The sequence below is a fragment of the Chanodichthys erythropterus genome, chromosome 16 (assembly GCF_024489055.1).
Source record: "Chanodichthys erythropterus isolate Z2021 chromosome 16, ASM2448905v1, whole genome shotgun sequence".
NCBI classification, from domain to species: domain Eukaryota; kingdom Metazoa; phylum Chordata; class Actinopteri; order Cypriniformes; family Xenocyprididae; genus Chanodichthys; species Chanodichthys erythropterus.
The window spans coordinates 43,905,915-43,927,868 of NC_090236.1; the positions used below are offsets into that span (position 1 = coordinate 43,905,915).

General features: G+C 36.9%; 1 protein-coding gene across 3 annotated transcripts in view; it reads right to left on the reverse strand.

The window, feature by feature from the left end:
* The window catches only part of rock1 (Rho-associated, coiled-coil containing protein kinase 1), a 121,762-nt gene that overhangs the window by 43,559 nt on the left and 56,249 nt on the right, over positions 1-21,954 (reverse strand). For all 3 annotated transcript variants that reach the window (XR_010891887.1, XM_067362272.1, XM_067362271.1), the window contains exons 2-9: positions 21,175-21,256; positions 15,163-15,263; positions 10,324-10,461; positions 9,713-9,888; positions 8,154-8,238; positions 5,805-5,949; positions 2,786-2,924; positions 2,556-2,647 (exon numbers count right to left, since the gene is read on the reverse strand). Coding sequence is in view for 2 of the 3 variants with exons in the window: in XM_067362272.1 (XP_067218373.1) it covers positions 2,556-2,647; positions 2,786-2,924; positions 5,805-5,949; positions 8,154-8,238; positions 9,713-9,888; positions 10,324-10,461; positions 15,163-15,263; positions 21,175-21,256 (958 nt within the window). In the remaining variant the exon portion in view is untranslated. The remainder of the gene's footprint in view (positions 1-2,555; positions 2,648-2,785; positions 2,925-5,804; positions 5,950-8,153; positions 8,239-9,712; positions 9,889-10,323; positions 10,462-15,162; positions 15,264-21,174; positions 21,257-21,954) is intronic.

Here is a 21,954-nt window from a genome sequence, read left to right on the forward strand (position 1 = left end):
TTGTTAAAATCATTTAAGTTCATTTTTTTCCTCATTAATGTACACACAGCACCCCATATTGACAGAAAAACACAGAATTGTTGACATTTTTGCAGATTTATAAAAAAATTAAAAACTGAAATATCACATGGTCCTAAGTATTCAGACCCTTTGCTCAGTATTTAGTAGAAGCGCCCTTTTGATCTAATACAGCCATGAGTCTTTTTGGGAAAGATGCAACAAGTTTTTCACACATGGATTTGGGGATCCTCTGCCATTCCTGCTTGCAGACCCTCTCCAGTTCTGTCAGGTTGGACGGTAAACATTGGTGGACAGCCATTTTTAGGTCTCTCCAGAGATGCTCAATTGGGTTTAAGTCAGGGCTCTGGCTGGGCCATTCAAGAAAAGTCACAGAGTTGTTGTGAAGCCACTCCTTCGTTATTTTAGCTGTGTGCTTAGGGTCATTGTCTTGTTGGAAGGTAAACCTTCGGCCCAGTCTGAGGTCCTGAGCACTCTGGAGATGGTTTTCATTCAGGATATCCCTGTACTTGGCCACATTCATCTTTCCCTCGATTGCAACCAGTCGTCCTGTTCCTGCAGCTGAAAAACACCCTCACAGCATGATGCTGCCACCACGCTTCACTGTTGGGACTGTATTGGACAGGTGAAGAGCAGTGCCTGGTTTTCTCCACACATACCACTTAGAATTAAGGCCAAAAAGTTCTATCTTGGTCTCATCAGACCAGCAAATCTTATTTCTCACCATCTTGGCAAACTCTATGCTGGCTTTCATGTGTCTTGCACTGAGGAGAGGCTTCCATCGGGCCACTCTGCCATAAAGCCCTGAGTGGTGGAGGGTTGCAGTGATGGTTGACTTTCTACAACTTTCTCCCATCTCCCGACTGCATCTCTGGAGCTCAGCCACAGTGATCTTTGGGTTCTTCTTTACCTCTCTCACCAAGGCTCTTCTCCCCCGATAGCTCAGTTTGGCCAGACGGCCAGCTCTAGGAAGGGTTCTGGTCGCCCCAAACGTCTTCAATTTAAGGATTATGGAGGCCATTGTGCTCTTAGGAACCTTAAGTGCAGCAGAAGTTTTTTTGTAACCTTGGCCAGATCTGTGTCTTGCCACAATTTTGTCTCTGAGCTCTTCAGGCAGTTCCTTTGACCTCATGATTCTCATTTGCTCTGACATGCACTGTGAGCTGTAAGGTCTTATATAGACAGGCTTTCCTAATCAAGTCCAATCAGTATAATAAAACACATCTAGACTCAAATGAAGGTGCAGAACCATCTCAAGGATGATCAGAAGAAATGGACAGCACCTGAGTTAAATATATGAGTGTCACAGCAAAGCGTCTGAATACTGAATACTAGGACCATGTGATATTTCAGTTTTTCTTTTTTAATAAATCTGCAAAAATGTCAACAATTCTGTGTTTTTCTGTCAATATGGGTCTGAATACTTTCCGTACCCACTGTAAATGATTTTTGGTGTCTAGATCATGTGTCAAACTCTGCTCCTGGAGGGCCACTGTCCTGCAGAGTGTAGATTCAACCAGCTCCAAAACACCTGCCTGGAAGTTTCAAGAAATCCTGAAGATCTTGATTAGCTGGTTCAAGTTTGTTTAATTAGGGTTAGAGCTAAACTCTGCTGGACAGTAGGCCACAAAGAACTGAGTTTGACAACCCTGGTCTAGAAGGTTAATTTTGTTATTTTGTTGTATTGTGCACCAGAACACTTTCACTGAATCATTCAGAGAAATTCTTCACTTGAGAAAAAAATTCTTCAAGAGAGAAGTCACCCAAAGAAACTGTCAGTATTTTCTTTTCTGTGGAAAATAAAGGAAGCTATTTTAAAATGTAAATCCAAGTTTGTTTGTTTTTTTGGTTCATAGAGTTATTGTTTTGGAACCCAGTGACTTTCACACCGTCGTATATAGATGGTTTCAAAGATAATAGACATGAATCAAACAGGTCATAAAAGTTTACATTTTGCTTTCATGGGCTCTTTCAGTGGTTCGGAGCACGTATCAAACTGCCAAAGTCACGTGATTTCAGTAAACGAGGCTTCATTATGTCATAAGTGTTAAGAAATGTCAATGGTTCACCACTGGGGGGCGTGACTTTGGCAGTTTGATACATGTTCCGAACCACTGATTCGAAACAAAGATTTGTAAAGCTTCAAAGCTTCATGAAGCAGAGTTTTGAAATTGGCCATCATATATTATTGTTGAATAAAGTTGTTATTTTGGTTTTTTGGTGCACAAAAAGTTGCTTCATAACATTAAGGTTGAACCACTGTAGTCACATTAACTGTTTGTGTCTTTTGTAGTTTTCTGGGCATTGAAAGTGTTAATAGTCTTGCTGGCAATGCAGGCCTCACTGAGCCATCAGATTTTATCAAAAATATCTTAATTTGTGTTCTGAAGATGAACAAAGGTCTTACAGATGTGGAACGACATGAGGGTGAGTACTTAATGACAGAATTTTCATTCTTGGGTGAACTAACCCTTTAATTTAAAACAAATGAAAAGATAACTAAGCTGGCAGATGTGAGGTTCAGAAACTCAACTCACTCTCTCTGATGTTCTCCCATGCCCACTGGTCATTCTTGAAAAAATTATGTCGCTTGATTTCATCGACTCCATTGCGTCCTAACCGCACCTCCCTAGTGAGAGATGACAACATAAGCACAATGTATTTCGAATTAACATGCTTTTGTTCAATCCCTGATATATAAATGATCAATGCTGAACACATGTACTGTATATTATTTGCAGTTTAAAAGTATTTTTTGTATGCAAACCTGTCCGTGAGGAATGCACAGATGAGGCTTTTTGCATCTTTTGAGATGTCACTGTCATCGGGGAAGGTCAGGGCATTCTTGTGATTCATGATTTTGCTGTAGGTGCCCACCAGAGAGTCAGCATAGAATGGCGTGTCACCTGAGGATACATTCAACAACACATACACTTATTCTTCAGAAAGCTTCCTCTGTTCCTAGCTTTGTGATCTCTCCATCTGTTGGGAAGTCTCACATTCTCAGGAATGTGTCTTCGTCTTTTGAGGTTAGTTTCTAAGAATTTAAACTGGAGCCAAAATGAACTGTTACTCTTGTGCTTCTGCCAGGACATTCCCTCTGGATGTAGGGATTTATGCTCAGAAGTGTAGCTTTTTATAGACAACCTTTATGGTAATTTGCAACATGAGCACTCTAAAGAGTTTTTGCAGTTGAAATGTGACGAGATAAAAAGACTGCACCACAAAACAATACTAAGGGAGCATATCTTTCTAATGAGCTTTCCTTGCACAAACAGTTTGTACTCTGATTCACCAACAGATGGCTTATTAGCTGGTTATTTAACTAAATTACACAAGTTACATGTTTATACAAAGCAAGAAAAGAAAGCTGTCTGTTACTTCTACTCTTTTGCGAAAACTCTAGTTATAATAACGGAAGTGGACTACACTAAACAATGAACCTCTTTTTTACAGGTGCATCTCAATAAATTAGAATATCATGAAATTTTTTTTCTGTAATTTAATTCAAAAAGTAAAACTTAAATATATTCTAGATTTAGACAAAGTAAAATATTTCCAGACTTTTTTGTTTTTATTTTGATGATTACAGCTTGCTGCTTATCAAAATAATAATAATAAAAAAAATCAAATTATTATAATATTTAATTTAAAGTTCTATTAAATTATGATCAAAGATGATCATCAAGACCCTCTACAATGAGGGTAAGCCACAGAGGGTCATTGCTGAAAGAGCTGGCTGTTCGCAGGGTGCTGTGCCAAAGCATATTCATGGAAAGTTGACTGGAAGGAAAAAGTGTGGTAGGAAAAGGTGTACAAGTGAAAGGAATGACGTGGCTTGAGAAGATTGTCAGGCGAAGCCGATTTAAGAACTTAGGAGAGCTTTAAAACGAGTGGACTGAAGCTGGAGTCAGTGCATCAAGAGCCACCGCACACAGACGTCTTCAGGAAATGGGCTACAACGGTCACATTCCACGTACCACTTCTGAACCAAAGACAACGTCAGAAGCGTCTTACCTGGGCTAAGGAGAAAAAGAACTGGACTGTTGCTCAGTGGTCCAAAGTCCTCTTTTCAGATGAAAGTAAATTTTGCATTTCATTTGGAAATCAAGGTCCCAGAGTGTGGAGGAAGAGTGGAGAGGCACAGAAACCATGTTGCTTGAAGTCCAGTGCGAAGTTTACACAGTAATGATTTGGGCTGCCATGTCATCTGCTGGTGTTGGTCTACTGTGTTTTCTGAAGTCCACAGTCAACACAGCCATCTACCAGGAAATTTTAGAGCACTTCATGCTTCCTTCTGCTGACAAGCTTTATGGAGATGCTGATTTCATTTCCCAGCAGGATTTGGCACCTGCCCACACTGCTAAAGGTACCAAAAGCTGGTTCAATGACCATGGTGTTACTGTGCTTGATTGGCCAGCAAACTCACCTGACCTGAACCCCACAGAGAATCTATGGGGTATTGTCAAGAGGAAGATGAGAGACACCAGACCCAACAATGCAGATGACCTGAAGGCTGCTATCAAAGCAACCTGGGCTACCATACCACCTTAGCAGTGCCACAGACTGATCACCTCCATGCCCTGCCGCATTGATGCAGTTATTCATGCAAAAGGAGGCCCAAGCAAGTATTGAGTGCATAGAAATGAACATACTTTACAGAAGCCTGACATTTCTGTTTAAAATATCCATTTTTATTGATCTTATGAAGTATTCTAATTTATTGAGATTGGTGGGTTTTTGTTAAATGTGAGCCAAAATCATCACAATTAAAAGAACCAAAGACTTAAAGTACTTCAGTCTGTGTGCAATGAATTTATTTAATACACGAGTTCCACAATTTGAGTTGAATTACTGAAATAAATTAACTTTTCCATGACATACTAATTTATTGAGATGCACCTGCACATCATGTTTGCACTTTGTTGATTATAATAAGAAAAATGGTGCAGTTTAGTCACTGAGCTCGAACTTGAAAGAAACTCTCTTCTGAGCAGTATAGAGCAGATTCTCAATAACTTAAACACCTCTGATTTGCCATTATATTTAGGTGTTCAAAACCACAATGTAAATATAAACCTTTAATGCTCTTCAGAGTGCAAACTCAAATATGCTCTGGAACTAACTATGAAAACTAAATTTAGTTAATGTGCGTTTTTGTTTTAGTTTAGTTAGTTTCAAAAGGCAGATGGCTAATTTTTGTATCTTATTTTATTCTAGCTAACAGAAATTATTTTTATTAGTTTTAGTTTGTTAATGTTAACAATAATAACACTTCTTACAAAAATGTTTAATTAATTTGTTCATTCGTTTTAGTTAAATCGCGAGGACGTTTTATTAATCTGTCCCTTTGTTTTTAGTTCCATTTTTTTAGTTATATCGTGGTTATGTTTTATTAATTTCTCTCTTATTTTCAGTTAAAGGTACACTATGGAACATTTGACCTTCTAGCGGTTAAAAGCTCTGCAGGACTGTGTGGATGAATATGACCCTTCACGATAGATAAGGTTTTTACAATGATCTCTGTTAGAGAGCTAAATATGGCAATTTATCTGTTCAATAAAATACCTTCCTCAACACTAAAAAACAACACTTCAAACCCCTCAGATACCGCCATCTCCAAAAAGCCAAGTCGTTGATTCTGGTTATATTACGAGCTCTGTTGCGTTCTCTTTTTGCCAAAGACTCTCCTCTGTTTGGTGTTTGTTTAAAACGAGTGATTCCGGTAGGTTGCATGCATACTTTTGTGCAAATGCAAAATCTTGTTGCACTGATGCTAAACTCACCAACGAGCATCTCATACAGGAAGACCCCCACAGACCACCAGTCACACTCTCGGCCATAGTAGCCGTCTCCTCCCTGCGACTTCAGTACCTCTGGAGAAATATAGTCTGGAGTTCCTACTGCTGTGTCACATCGTACCATTCCATCCTAGGAGAAAGAAAAACAACAGAATTTACTACAGAAGAGAGTCTACAGCATAAATGAAAGAATACTAAATGTGACTGAAGTACTTTGTAGGAATGGCTCAAGTTGTCATTCACCAACTGACTTGTTCATTAATGAGGTTGAATAGCTTTAGATCATTTTTGGATTATTGTTTTGATTTTAATATTTTTTAGTAGTGGTGCTTTAAAAGTTTAAGAGATTCTACAGAATGCTGCGAACAACATTCACTGCTCTGTGAGACAGACAGCTGTCATAATGTACATTTTTAAATGTATATTTTCAGTTGTATCGATAACTATGATGGTGGATTATTCTTAGGTAACAACCAAGTAGAGAAGCTAGAAACAATTTTTTTATTACATCATATAATGAATGACAATTATTGTTACTTTTTCTGTGTGTCAAATGCAGTCTAGTAAAAGTTATAAATGTGAATAGTTTCGTTTTCCCTTTAAGCAAAATTGTGTAATATCTTAATTATATATATATAAAAAATACACATACACACAAACACATTTACAAATAAATATAGATTTGCATATAAAAATGACTTTGCTCATTTCTCTGCATCTCCCATATGAGAATTGTAAGGGTCTATAATAAATGATAGTAAGTAAATGTTCAAAATGTTGTAAATCCCTTGCAAGCAATCACAGTAGCGAGTCTGTGACCCATAGACATCACCAGACTCTTGGTTTCACACTTTGAAATGCTTTTCCAGGCCTTTAATACAGCCATTTTCAATGGTTGCTTGTTTTGGGGAGTTTCTGCCTTTAGTCTTCTCTTCAGCTGGTGAAATGCTTGTTCAATAGGATTTAAATCTGGAGACTGACTTAAGCCGGGCACACATTTAACGACTAGCTAAAACATTCTAAGACTGAGCTCAACATACAAGCGATTGTTTCCTGGGACTGGAGACGATTTATATACTTACACCTTTGACATCTTTGATGATTACACCGACTGTAATCGCAGACCGAACGCAACTGGCTCTGACTGGACGCGTTTGAGCGCGATCCGTCATAAGTATCAATTTACATTCATAATCGGCCTTACAAACGTTAAGTGTGTGCTCGGCTTTAGCCAATCCAAGACCCAAAATTTCTTTACCATGATAATCTTTATTGAGTTGGCAGTACGAGTGTTTTAGGTTATTGTCCTGTTGCCATATGAAGTACTTCCCAGTGAGTCTGGTGGCATTTTCTTGAACACTGGTAGGAAAGATTCTTTTGTACACTTCTAAATTCATTCTTCTGCTACTCATTGAATAAGATAAGTGAGCCTGTTCCAGAGGCAGACATGCATGCCCATGACATGACTCTACATCCACCATGATTTCCTTGGATCATTTGCAGTTTCCTTTTTCTCTACACTTTTTGCTTTCCCACTTTGATAAAGGTTAATCTTTGTCTCATCTGTCCACAAAACTAAAACTCTACAGGCTCATCTCTGTGTTTTTGCAAATTCAAATTGGCTTTCCTATTTTTGGAGCTGATCAGATGTTTGATCTTGCTGTGTATCCTCTGTAATTCTGTTGGTGAAGTCTCTTGCGAACAGCAGATTGTGAGACCATTTCTTTCTGGAGCTTTCTGGAGGTTGCTGGTGATTTTACTTACAGTTATTTTAGAGTTTTTTTTCATAGCCCTTGTCATTTGTCTATCATCAACTGCTGTTGATTTTCTCAGCTGACCTGGTCATTGTCAGTTGCTGAAGCTTACCAGCGGCATCTATCATTTTCAGGACATTCCAAACTGGACACTCCAAATCCTATTTAACATGCAACTCGCCAAACAAGCAACCGTTGAAAATGGCTGCATTAAAGTCTAGTGATGTCTATAGGTCACAGACTCGCTCCTGTAATTGCTTACAAGTGATTCACAATTAAATATTAGCGTTTACACTTTTACATAGTAAAAAAAAAAACAAGTTAAACTGTCCCAATACTTATTCTCACATTAGGCAGAGGGATGAAACTCTAAAAGTTCTGTGTAAATATATATATATATATATATATATATATTATATATATATATATATATATATATATATATATATATATATATAGAAATATATATATATATACAAAAATATATATATATATGCAGGTCTCAATATTAACTAGTCAAAATAGTCACATAGTCACATTGACTTATGAAAATGTGTAGTTTTGCACACATCTCTAGTACCTTGTTCATTTTCATGCAGGTTCCAAAGTCTGCCAGCTTCAAATGGCCTGTCTTGTCTAGCAACATGTTGTCAGGCTTTACGTCCCTAAGATAAATGTTAAGCGAAAACACACACACACACACACACACAGGTTATTTTCAAAATTCCAAGTAAGGAAGCACACCTAAAAAAAAGAAAAGAAAAAAAAAAAGACTGTTTAATGCAGGGGTCTCCAAGCTTTTTTTCATTTGAGAGCTACTTTTTAAAAATGAAAGTGGCCAAGAGCTACTCATGTTATACCATACTTAAATAATGTATCTTAACTCTCATAACTATCCAAACTGTTTTACACCTGAAAGAATTTTTGTAGGTTTATATGCGTCACCCTTTAATTTCAGAGAAAAGAACAGAATCAGAGAATAGTTCTTTATGGAAAATAGTACTTTGCATATTATACTGTAAACACGCATAACTACAGTTGATTTCATAGTGCATCATAACTAGATATGAAACTGAATGAAAATGTAACTATATAGTGACCAAACTCAACACAGTTATCAAGGTATTGTTAAAATGTGCTGGAAATGTACAAAAAGTACTGATACTATGCAGTGAAATCAATTCACTAAGTTTTATGTCGAAAATCAACAAATAAAATTAGCATCAATATGCACTTTTTGTTTTGCATAAACATTAAATTAATAACATTAAAAATGATGGCCAGATTTTAAAGGAGTGTCAACATAACGTTATCTACTAACATGTACTACAAGTTCAAATAAAGTTTTGACAAAAAAAGTTTTATAAAAAGATAAACCTCACATTTCAACCTTTAAATCATTTTTATTAAAAGGTTTAATCAAAATGATAAACTGTCATTTTTTCTGCTCCATAAACAAGGCTACCTTATTATCCGAAGATTTTTAGAATGCACATTAGCTTATTTTACATCTTTTAAAATAAACAAATATTCTGTCTGATTTTCGCACTTACTGAACAATAAAGGCAGACAGACAGAATGAAAATGTAAATTCACTCTCTGACAGTAGATGGCGCTTATGGAACAGCAGAAATAGAGCAGTTTCTCCGGTAACCTATGTAACACAGCAGTGCTTCGCTTATAAACACTACTTTATTAGGCATTACTCAGAGGGAAGATGAAAGATAAATGCCATTGAAACTTTTCTAAAGACAGTTGGTTTTCCCCCTTAGAGATACATTAAAATAATTAATTGATACATACATTCTTTAAAATAATTTCTTCAGTCATGTTTTCACACAGAACGAAACCTATGCTGCTTAATCTTGCTTGATTGAAACTTTGAAGTCCTGATTTTTTTGGATTGTTGGTTGTGTTTCTGTTATATTGTAATTAAATTAGCATGTTCATAAATAAATAAAAATAATAACCTCACAGCCAATATGTCAAACTTGATTTATGTTGGAGGGGTGGGACACCTGTCTATATTAGCTCACTCTGAAAAGTACATCTTGGTGAGCTACCTCCAATCAGGCCACAAGCTACTGGTAGCTCATGGGCGATGTGTTGGAGACCCCTGGTTTAATGTATGAGTGAGACCTGTGAATGAAGCCCATGGAGTGGATGCCATCCAGTGCCAGCACAACCTCAGCAGTGTAGAAACGTGCCCACTTCTCAGGCACATCATAGTTGCTCATTAGGTTGACCAGGTCTCCACCTGGCATATACTCCATCACCATATAGAGGTAGCGATCGTCTTGGAATGCATAAAACAGCTGGGGAAAAAAATGATATTTGTTGGCGATATCTATGGCCTTTTAAGGTAATCAGCTAACCTAGCTAGTTATTTTTATTGTTGGCATTTTATTCAATTTAAATGTCCACATTTTAGTAAGAAGAAAAATAAAAAAAGTTTTAGTAATCAATCTCCATACGGAAAGGACATCAGTTATAGTAGATACTTTGAAGGCATCTTGAGTAAAACGACACAAACGACATATTTAACAAAGTACATACAAAAGACCTGAACTAGAAGGGAAGCACCCATTTTACAGAATCTGGAAGTTGGTTTGCGTGTAACCTGTATAAAATGTATTCAGTTTTTAAATTTGTTTTTATAATAACTAGACAGCAACTACACATTCATCCACACTAGATGAATCACATAGCTGATTATGATTAATAATCATAATTAATCAATTGATTCATACCTGTACTACCCAATTACTGTTTGCAAAGGCCATAATATCCCTCTCTTCCCAGAAGAAAGCAGAGTCCGACCTTTTGATCATCTCAAATTTGCTGAGCAGCTTCATGGCGTACACTTTCCTCGTGGCTTTGTGCCTCACCTACAGAACAGAAAGACAGGGAATATGAACAGGGCTTGTTATTTGCTTTAACTTCACTGAACTATGACACACAAAGGAAACAATATAGAATATACAACACTCACATAACTTCTACTGTATTCACACTAATGAAAAGTTAAAAATGTAAGGAAAAAACAACCTATCTGCAGTGCTGGGCAACATGACCAAAATCTGTCACTGTATTTTTTTTAAGATTCTGGCAGTTTCACTGTAATTTTTTCCTTTGCATAAATGGGCATTTACATCGCTTATTTTACTGTCCACAATGGTGCACAAAATACACAAAGTAATAGAACAGATAGCTACAATAATATAATATAATATAGCTGCGAGCAGCGATGGCGGGCCCAAGCCCGGTGGCACCGCCACCCCGGTGGCTTCAGGGCAACTGTGCACAGCGGGCAATAGGCACTTAAAACGGTTAAACATCAAAGGACTATGTCAAATTCACTCCACATTTACTGCACTACAAGGTGCCGTTATAGAGCCCCTCCTCCCTGGCCATTTTCAAAGGATTACATGTGCCAAGTTTTAACATTATTCTGATGAATTTTGAAGCAAATCAGGTAAAAATAAGAGGGTGATCTCAATGTATGCTGAAAGTGACACATTTTCTGCTTCCAGTTGGTGGCGCTATGACTTTGAATCACAATAGTCAAATCCATGTGATCAGCCTTGTACAACGAAGACTAAGCCAAAGTTTCATCAAAATCAATTAATGTATGCAGAAGTTATAACACTTTGTTGCCCTTTTCTTGCCATAAATTTGTTGCCTCGCCACGGCCAAACCGTTTGAGATATCCAAAATCCGTTTGCAATTAAACAACTTCAATGTGTTAGCAACAAGTTAAAAAAAGCTTGGTGTAAATTGGATAAACCCTGTAGGAGTAGTAGTATAAAATTCATAGCCTGTTTTTTCAAAAAATTAACATTCAAACCAAAATAGCTGACTTCCTGTTGGTCGGAGCTAATGAATGTAAATTAGAAAATTGTCCGGCTTGATGAGAACAATATGTGTACCGAGTTTGGTGACTGTAGGAAAAACTAACCCCCACTTTTGTCAAAAGGTGGCGCTACTGAGCCCCTCCACCACGCCCATTTCTATGGCTTTGTCCATGTCTACTGGTTGACAATATTGATGTGTGTGTCGAGTTTCATGCAATTTGAAGCATGTTAAGAGCCTCAAAAACACTCAAGAATATTATTACAGTTTGACCTGTTGCCATGGCAACAATATTTCAAATATCAAAAATCCTGTCATAGGTCTACATCTGCTGTGTATTGACATTACACTGATGAAGTTTGAAGCAAATCAGGTAAAAATAAGAGGGTGATCTCAAAGCATTTTAAAAGTGATACACTTCTTGCTGCCATTTGGTGGCGCTATAACTTTGACTCACAATAGTTACATCCATGTGATCAGACTACTACAACCAACACACTCCTGAAGTTTCATAAACATCAATTAATGTATGCAGAAGTTATAACACATTTCCTGTTTCCCTTTTCTCGCCATAAATTCGTTGCCTCGCCACGGCCAAACCGTTTGAGATATCCAAAATCCGTTTGCAATTAAACAACTTCAATGTGTTCGCAACAAGTTAAAAAAAGCTTGGTGTAAATTGGATAAACCCTGTAGGAGTAGTAGTATAAAATTCATAGCCTGTTTTTTCAAAAAATTAACATTCAAACCAAAATAGCTGACTTCCTGTTGGTCGGAGCTAATGAATGTAAATTAGAAAATTGTCCGGCTTGATGAGAATAATATGTGTACCGAGTTTGGTGACTGTAGGAAAAACTAACCCCCCACTTTTGTCAAAAGGTGGCGCTACTGAGCCCCTCCACCACGCCCATTTCTATGGCTTTGTCCATGTCTACTGGTTGACAATATTGATGTGTGTGTCGAGTTTCATGCAATTTGAAGCATGTTAAGAGCCTCAAAAACACTCAAGAATATTATTACAGTTTGACCTGTTGCCATGGCAACAATATTTCAAATATCAAAAATCCTGTCATAGGTCTACATCTGCTGTGTATTGACATTACACTGATGAAGTTTGAAGCAAATCAGGTAAAAATAAGAGGGTGATCTCAAAACATTTCAAAAAGTGATACACTTCCTGCTGCCAGTTGGTGGCGCTATAACTTTGACTCACAATAGTCACATCCATGTGATCAGACTCCTATAACGAACACACTTGTGAAGTTTCATAAAGATCAATATATGTATTAAGACGTTATAACACATTTCCTGTTTCCTTTTTCTCGCCATAAATTCGTTGCCTCGCCACGGCCAAACCGTTCGAGATATCAAAAATCCCCTGGCAATTTTTAATCATCAGTGTCTTGACTTCATGCTGACCGAGTTTGGTGGCGATCGGATTAATCGTCTAGGAGGAGTATATCAAATTCCAGAGCATGCGTTTTTCAAACAACCCTTAATAGCTGACTTCCTGTTGGCGTGGCGATTAACTTAGAGCGCGAAAGTTGTTCGGCCCGATGAGGTCTATATGTGTACCGAGTTTCATACTAATACGTGCAAGCATGTTTAATATATGGACCAAATTTTCAGACTTTTTTCAAGGGGGCGCTGTCGAGCCCCCCTGCCACGCCCGGGTACCAGCCTCTCCGGCGTCCTAATGGCCGCGGATTCCAATGTGTGTGCCAATTTTCAAGAGTTTTTGAGCATGTTAAGGCCCCCAAAAAGCCCCGGAAGACGGAAAAAAAAAAAAAAAAAAAAAATAATCCTTAGAAGAACAAGAGGGCCCTGCGCGAATTTTCGCTTGGGCCCTAATAATCCTTAGAAGAACAAGAGGGCCCTGCGCGAATTTTCGCTTGGGCCCTAAAAATAATAATAATCCTTAGAAGAACAAGAGGGCCCTGCGCGAATTTTCGCTTGGGCCCTAATAATCCTTAGAAGAACAAGAGGGCCCTGCGCGAATTTTCGCTTGGGCCCTAATAATCCTTAGAAGAACAAGAGGGCCCTGCGCGAATTTTCGCTTGGGCCCTAATAATCCTTAGAAGAACAAGAGGGCCCTGCGCGAATTTTCGCTTGGGCCCTAATAATAATAATCCTTAGAAGAACAAGAGGGCCCTGCGCGAATTTTCGCTTGGGCCCTAATAATCCTTAGAAGAACAAGAGGGCCCCGCGCGAATTTTCGCTTGGGCCCTAATAATCCTTAGAAGAACAAGAGGGCCCTGCGCGAATTTTCGCTTGGGCCCTAATAATAATAATCCTTAGAAGAACAAGAGGGCCCTGTGCGAATTTTCGCTTGGGCCCTAATAATAATAATCCTTAGAAGAACAAGAGGGCCCCGCGCGAATTTTCGCTTGGGCCCTAATAATAATAATCCTTAGAAGAACAAGAGGGCCCCGCGCGAATTTTCGCTTGGGCCCTAATAATCCTTAGAAGAACAAGAGGGCCCTGCGCGAATTTTCGCTTGGGCCCTAATAATAATAATCCTTAGAAGAACAAGAGGGCCCTGTGCGAATTTTCGCTTGGGCCCTAATAATCCTTAGAAGAACAAGAGGGCCCTGCGCGAATTTTCGCTTGGGCCCTAATAATAATAATCCTTAGAAGAACAAGAGGGCCCTGCGCGAATTTTCGCTTGGGCCCTAATAATCCTTAGAAGAACAAGAGGGCCCTGCGCGAATTTTCGCTTGGGCCCTAATAATAATAATCCTTAGAAGAACAAGAGGGCCCTGCGCGAATTTTCGCTTGGGCCCTAATAATCCTTAGAAGAACAACAGGGCCCTGCGCGAATTTTCGCTTGGGCCCTAATAATGACAGGTTTATATATATATATATATATATATATATACACACACACACACTAGCACATAAGAAAGATTTGTGCAGACAATTAATATGCATTGACCTGCAAATAAGCAAATTTTTGATTTTATTAGCAAAACAAACAAACAAACAAAATCAAAATATTAACCTTCAATATACTATAATACTATAATAAAATATCAATGTTGCATGGCCAAATGTGTTCACAACAATGCTACACTGTTTTATACTGTATAATCTGAAATTTGCAGAAGGTTAGAATTGTTGTTTCATGTCCAGCTGAGAGTTATTTTCTCCCTCAGCAAGAATGGTTTCATTGAAGAGATGGAGTACTGGTTTGAGGCACAAGACACTAACATAGTGTTCACCAGACAAGGCATCAGTGAACTCCTGAAGTGGCCTCAACACCTTGTTCACTGCCTCCAGCAAATTCATGTCCAACCAGCTGGGCACCAAGTTCTTGTCAGCTTTAAACACCTGACTTATTTGAATGTACAATATGGATTGAGCGTCACTCAGCTGTTAACAGACTGTTGTGCTACCTGGCTAGCCACTGGCTATGCCACTAATGGTATAATTCTGTAAATGTACACCCTTTTATAATAAGCTAAACACTACATCTGCTCAGCACTGATCATGTAAACATCCTTTATTGTAATGTACTCAATGTACCCCAAAATGCATAAAAATCACATACAAATCACATACTGTCATAATCGTATATTAAAAAAAAAAAAAAGAAGAAGTACATTTCCTATGCAAATGTTAAATGTAATGGTAAAAAGTTGTAACAAATTCTAAATAATGGTATAATACAGTGTGACAGCATTAAAATCAACCAAAAATGGCAGTGACAGCAGTATAAAAGACGACAGTACACTTACCAGTTGTACTTCTCCAAATGCCCCTCTTCCTATGACTTTTACCACTTCATAGTCCTCTGCTTTCATACGAAGCTCACGAATTTTGCTGATTGTGTCCTTATCTAGAAACAAAGACACATATGCACAATATCACCCAGAGTGTGCTTGCTTTGGTTATAATAAAAGTAAATATAGCCAAAAGACGAGTGGTTGGTAACTGTATGATGACCTAAATCACAAAATGGCCTTAACTACTAAATAAACTGCAAAATGTTACATGTTCTAATACATTTATTTAATGGACGGCTTGCTTCTGACAGCACATTCACAAGCTTGCGGTTCCATTTACGGGACACTATTAGCATGTGCTAATACATCAGTTCATTCACCAGTTGCCCGGTAACTTTAATGAATTTTGACAATGCATGGATTTGGGAATGTGATGCGTCTTAGTGTGATCATCAAATCGCGATGGTTGTGATGTAATTATATAAATATATTATCTGACGCACTGCATGAAGTTAAATGCAGCTTGCAGCTTCGATTCACAGTAAATGCTGCTCTGCAAGTGCTGTGTGTTTGAGTCGCTAATAATTTGCATTTGGAAACGCAACGTGCACCAACCACCAATCGTTTACAAATCTGTTGTCGTTGTCAAAGACAAAAGTCTTCCTGGATCTCCCATTGGATTTCCACCAAAATAAAATCACAATGATTTAATGTTTGAAAGCAAGAAATAAAGACATCCATAATAATAATAATGATATACAGTATATCATATAATATTTATATTAATACTTTTTAATATTTTCATTATAACTCTGTTAATACCTTCTTTTTTTGTAGTCTTTAGCTGATCACATGCCTGGCTCACAGAAGTGACTGCAACTTTTTTTTAAAGTCTTTTACAGAAAATAAGTCAATTGTTTATGTATCTATTATCTAATTAATAGCTGCAGGTTTAGGCTCATTTAAATGACTGAATTAATTTTATTTTATATCATTTTAATTTAACTAAGAAGAATTAAATACTTTAATTTAAATATTTAACCTGATACATGTTTACTATTGTTCCAAGTATTCTATATTAAAGGTTCCCAAATAGAAGAAGAAAACTAACCGATACAATAGATGCCTACAAAAGGTGTCTGCTAATAATATTACTGTAAGGGGCCAAGCACAACATAGGCAAAATGAGAAGCTAAACAAACATGGCAGGGAGCATCAGACCAACTGCAAAAATGAGTAATTAAAAACAACTATAGACTATTTTAAACAAGATGGTTGAAAAACAATAACTAAAAATTACTTGTCATTACCCCAAATTATGTATTTGCTTATTTTTTGATCCTTGTTGCAGAACGTACCAACAAGATGGTGATGACCAAATTGATGTGGGCTGCTAAGTGAAAATTTCCTTACTACAATACTAATTTCTTGCTAAAAATGAAAATCATTTTTTTCCAAAGCATACATTACACTGCTCATCAACTACAACTTTTAGATTTTTATTTTTTAACTCACTGTCATGCAACCACATATCATATCATAGACAATGAAGTAAACGTCTATGCTGCCTTGAGAAACTGATCAGATTAAGGTATCTCAGTAGACAAGATGTGTCCGCATTTTTCAGCCTTTGGACACAGCCGTGGTCTGGTTATTGTAGATTGACAACATAAAGTTTGGTGTCTATATGCCAAAGTTTAGCTGAGATACAGCAAAATAGTCTTAAATATTGACATGATGCATTCCAATGTAGCCATCACTTATCACAGTGGGCATCTTTGTCTGACAACAAAAGCCACTTTTCTATCATTGTGCCAAACAGTTCTGAGAACAGTAAGGAATGGTTAAGTTGCTTCTCCACTTGAGTGCAGCTTGGCACAGAATAGTTACAAAATGTTCCTGACCTGAAATTCTCGTCATGATTAGATAACGATGCACAACTGTGTTTAGCTGAGTTAGTTGAATATCTATAGCAAGGGTGGGCAACTCTAGAAACTCACTGAAAATAACAGGCAGGTGGCAAATTAAATTTTAGTAATCAAAAAGCATGTCTAATTAATTGAAATAATGAACCTTGTCCAATTTACCAACAATTTAATAAAAGTTTCACAAAAAAATTAAAAATTTTTAGGGCCCTATGATAAACGTTTTATTCTTTTCCCTCAACTTTTATTTTTACCAAATTCTGTTTTCTGGATTCCATTTTAATGGTTTAATTCCATTTTAATAATCAAAAAGAATGTCTAATTAATTGAATTTTTTTTTTTTTTTTTCTGTTGTGTATTTAAATTTTGCTGGCAATCAAATGAATGCATACCATTTAATTTATCTTTTAATCATGAAATTAAAGTTTTTTTTGCCAAATGTGCTGCACTGCAATGAGCTTTACTGTTAAAATAAAAACATGGAAGAAATACTGAGATTATTGTTTAAAAATATATTTTAATAATTTATTGTTAAATTAATTTATCTAAATTCTACTGTACAACAGTAATATGTTTCTGTCAAGTTAAATCGAATCTTTATTTTGACGGTTTGCCTAGAGCTTTGAGTTTCTCTGTGTTTATGACTGTAGTTTTCTCAAACAAAGAGGTTAAATGCTGATGAAGTGACTTTCAGAGCAGCTCTGGAGATGAATTAGTGCGTTCATATAGTGAGGCGACAGAGGACGAAAACACCGTGAGCTTCGCGTGTACTTCAGCATGCGTGCGCCCGCGCGATTGTGTGTGATGGTGTGAGGCAGTGTGAGGTAAATGAAACTGCACTTCTGCATCATTTCAGAGGCACAGGCATGCAGGATTCATGTTTAAATAGTCTTTTTGCGGTTTAATATTCACAGACACTAGTCTATATCGCAATTTAATTTAAGTGTACTGACCTGCTTTTAATTCATTCATCAAAAATTTGACAAATTCCGTGACATTCCGCGTTATATAGTAAATTCCGTTTTTATGAATGGATTCTGCGATTCCGTCTGCGATTCCGTGATCGCGGAAATTATAGGGCCCTAGAATTTATTACTAAAATAATATTATGCCAATAAATGTACTTTGCAGCTAATATTGGAAATTTTGCCTTTCAGCGTGTTTCTTTCTGGTGGCACACATAACTCAGCATATTACGGCTACACCTCTTGCCATCTTTCTTTTTGAGTCACAGGCCATATCATTTCTGTGCTTCAGTAGAGCTAATCACTAATCACCATAACGCACTCTCACCCCACCCCCCCAATAAACCATTTAATCATATGCAGTTCTGGCTGTGTCTTTAGACAGGCATCTGCATATTGTTAAGAATCCATTAACAAAAAGAGAGGGAGGTGAAGGGGTGGATTCTGGAATCCACTGCCGCTTCAATATATATCTTTTAAGTTATAAATCAACATTTATATTTCTGTTTAATTATTTGAATGACTTCTTCAATGTATGTTAAAGGATCTATTTTCCTCTGTACCTCTCACTGAGAGAAAAGAACATGTTATCAGTATGTTTTGGTAAAGTTTCCTGCTCAGAGCAGAGCTCAGATCAACTTCAGCCTTGAAGAAGCTGTGAATCATGTGTATCTGTGTATGTGCGCTAAGTGTTTTGTGCAGGTCCCTTTGTACTGGACAACTGGCATTCTGCTTGAGACCAGCAGACGCCACATCATGACCCCAAAAGGACATCGGGTACCTAAATCTAGGGTCCCCCTCGTCATCATCGTGACGAAGGAAGATATGCTGTCCACGTGTGGAAAATTTCTAATCTTGTCTATTTTTCCTAGCCAATCAGAATCATCCAACCTGAAGTAATGACGTAGTTAGTGGACTCTGTTAGAGTATAATTGTTGTGGAAATGTGAATGTACGCAGAGCGGCCTACGAACTCCTTGTGAGAAGCTGGCTTCTGCTGATGAAACTGCAAACTATTCTTCATTAAATTTTTCTCCAATTTATTATTTTTTTAAAACTTTGACTCCGGGTCTTTATTCAACATATCTGGTTCCAAGGGTCCTAAACTGTTTATCCCCAACAGAGGAATTAGATAACCTCAATATAAGAGGAAGTGAAAAGGAATCCATTTAGGTGAATTTCTGTACCACATAGGGCCCTAAAGGCTTTATCTAACATAACAACTCTGCTTCCCTAGGGGACAGATAACATTCAGCCAGATTTGGACATTGCCAAGCAAGAGGGATTATTTTCTTACTTGTACGAGTCACATTTGGCACAAGTATGCACAGACCAACAGATTTAAAATACAGCAGAGAAAATATGATTTGAATCATATTCATTCTCAGATGCATCACAATTCATTAAAGTTTGAAAACATTATAACAAATATGACAGTTGCACACTTGCTTGTGTGATCTCTGGAAAAACAAGGAGGAAAAATTAAATTATGCATGCTCTTTAAGAAATATCTTGCCATTAAAATAATTGTGATATTCACAATGTTGCGAAGTATATTACAAGCTAAATCATGAGAATATGATTGTTGAATATGTTAATATTCAATATATTGCTCAGCTCTAGTTACAAAGCATTGCCAAAAGAATAACATCTAACTGTTTTTCATTTTAACAGGTAAGTCTATTTTTGGCTGCGTTTACACTGCAAGGCTTAATGCACCGATAACCATATCGGATTTGTTCTACTTTCATTCACGTAAGACACAACTCTTATTTAATATCTACATTTACACTAATCCCCGCCTAAAACTGAATGATTCCATTGGTGATCACTTTCACTATGAGCGCAACAGTTAACTGCTGCCTTGATAAAAATGAAAGTACAGTCAGTCACAGTAATATAACTGCAAGAACTGGCCAAAAAACTAAAATATTATACAATTATTACAATAAACCCATGGTGCATTCTTATGAAGCCATATATCGTCTTTATTTGAGGAATAGAGTGAATCTTGAAGGGATATTTCACCCAAAAATGGCATTTCTGTCATCATTTACTCCCCCTCAAGTTGTTCCAAATATGTATAATTTTATTTTTTGTTCTGCTGTACACAAAAGGAAGGTATCTGGAAGTATGTTTGTAACGAAGCAGATTTCTCCCCCATTGACTACCATAGTAGAAAATAAAAATACTATGCCAGTCAATGGAAGGCAAGATCTGATTGGTGACCTCATGTGCGTTTGTATTTTACATAAAGTGTGGTTCTACTAAACCTACATTAAAACACACAATATTGACAGCATCTAAAACGTAAATCATTTACATAAGAACAAGTTCATTAAAATATTGAATAAATATACTTAATCGAATTCTATTGAATTTGTGATCAATGAGATTATCTTTTCAATACAGCTGAATGATTTAATTATGACATTTATGTTCTATATGATTTCTGGTGAGATAAGTATTCGTTTAGATATAAGAGCTGTGTAGTCAGTGTGCAGAAGACACACCTATTTTATTGATTTCATATATCACTTATTCTGCTTGAAAAGACCATAAATTCATTTACATGCATATATAATACAAACGAATCCTGTGCAACTGATGCACTAAAAATCTGGTGATTTTAGGTCAAGGTTTTGGCTGTTTTGCTTGAACACTTCCAGTGTCTTCACCACCTAATGGCAGAATTCTATGAGCAATCCAGTCATATACATACATACATATATACATATATGCTGTAAAAAAGATCCATTGTAGTTGCTAAGTTGTTATGGGTGGTTGGTTACTGACCCAAGTCCAAAGACAACCCCCACCCCCGACCCCAATAAATAAATAAATAAATAAATAAATAAATCACACAATCATGTCACATTGATGTCTCCAATGTAACATTAAGAAAGAGAGAAAGAGAGTCAGAAAGAGAGAGAGAAAGGGGAGGGGGGGGGGAGATAATGACATGTGGGTGACCACCATGCAGTGCCGAAAGACCTTTTGTAGAGGGAATACTTGGACAGACAAAATAGTGTCTGACTGAAATTACTGACCCAAAACAATCCCAGCTTGCAGTAAAGCAGCCTCAAACAGTTTTGATTCATCATTCTGAACAAGCTCCAGATAAAAAATACTTACATCTATTTAAGAAGTTATCGATGCTTTTGTTTTTCCTCAGGGCTGGAAAATCAAGGTCATAAACCAGAGCATCCAAACTGTCCTGAAAAAAACAAAACAAAAACAAATATTACTTCAGTGGAATGTAAATTTTGTATCGTAATTATTCATCACTTTTAAAGACCAGACAACAAATGTTTTTTTTTTGCATTTGTATCTAGAAATTTACAGTTTCTAAAAATTAACACGTCATTGCAATGCACCATCCAAACTAAAATTTGCAGTGTTATTCGATAGTAGTCGATAAAATTAACCATCTGCACAAACTCTGATTGTTTAACTGGTTGTTTTTAAAACACAACAGCACTTGCAAGTTCATTTTGTTATGATGCAGCCTCAAATTTTTTAAATAATTATTTTTCACATGCTTCTTCATACCTCATAATGACAATACAAAAAAAAACTGATGTGTGATCAATTGTGAATGTAAATCTATGAAAAAAATTATACATATGTGCACATGCACAGAGAGCCACCTGTCAGAGTGTAGGAGTACCAAATTGAGTTTTCTTTTCTGACTCATTGCATTTAAACTGTCAAATGTGTTGACTATTTTAAACATGTCTTTACTACTTTTCTGAACCTTGAATGATGGTAATTACATTGCTTTCTATGGAGGATAAAAAAAACCCAGTTGGATTTCATCAAAAAGTATCTTAATTTGTGTTCCAAAGCTGAACGAAGGTCTTACAGGTTTGGAACGGTTTGGATGTCAATAGGTACCGTCAACTGCGGGTTACC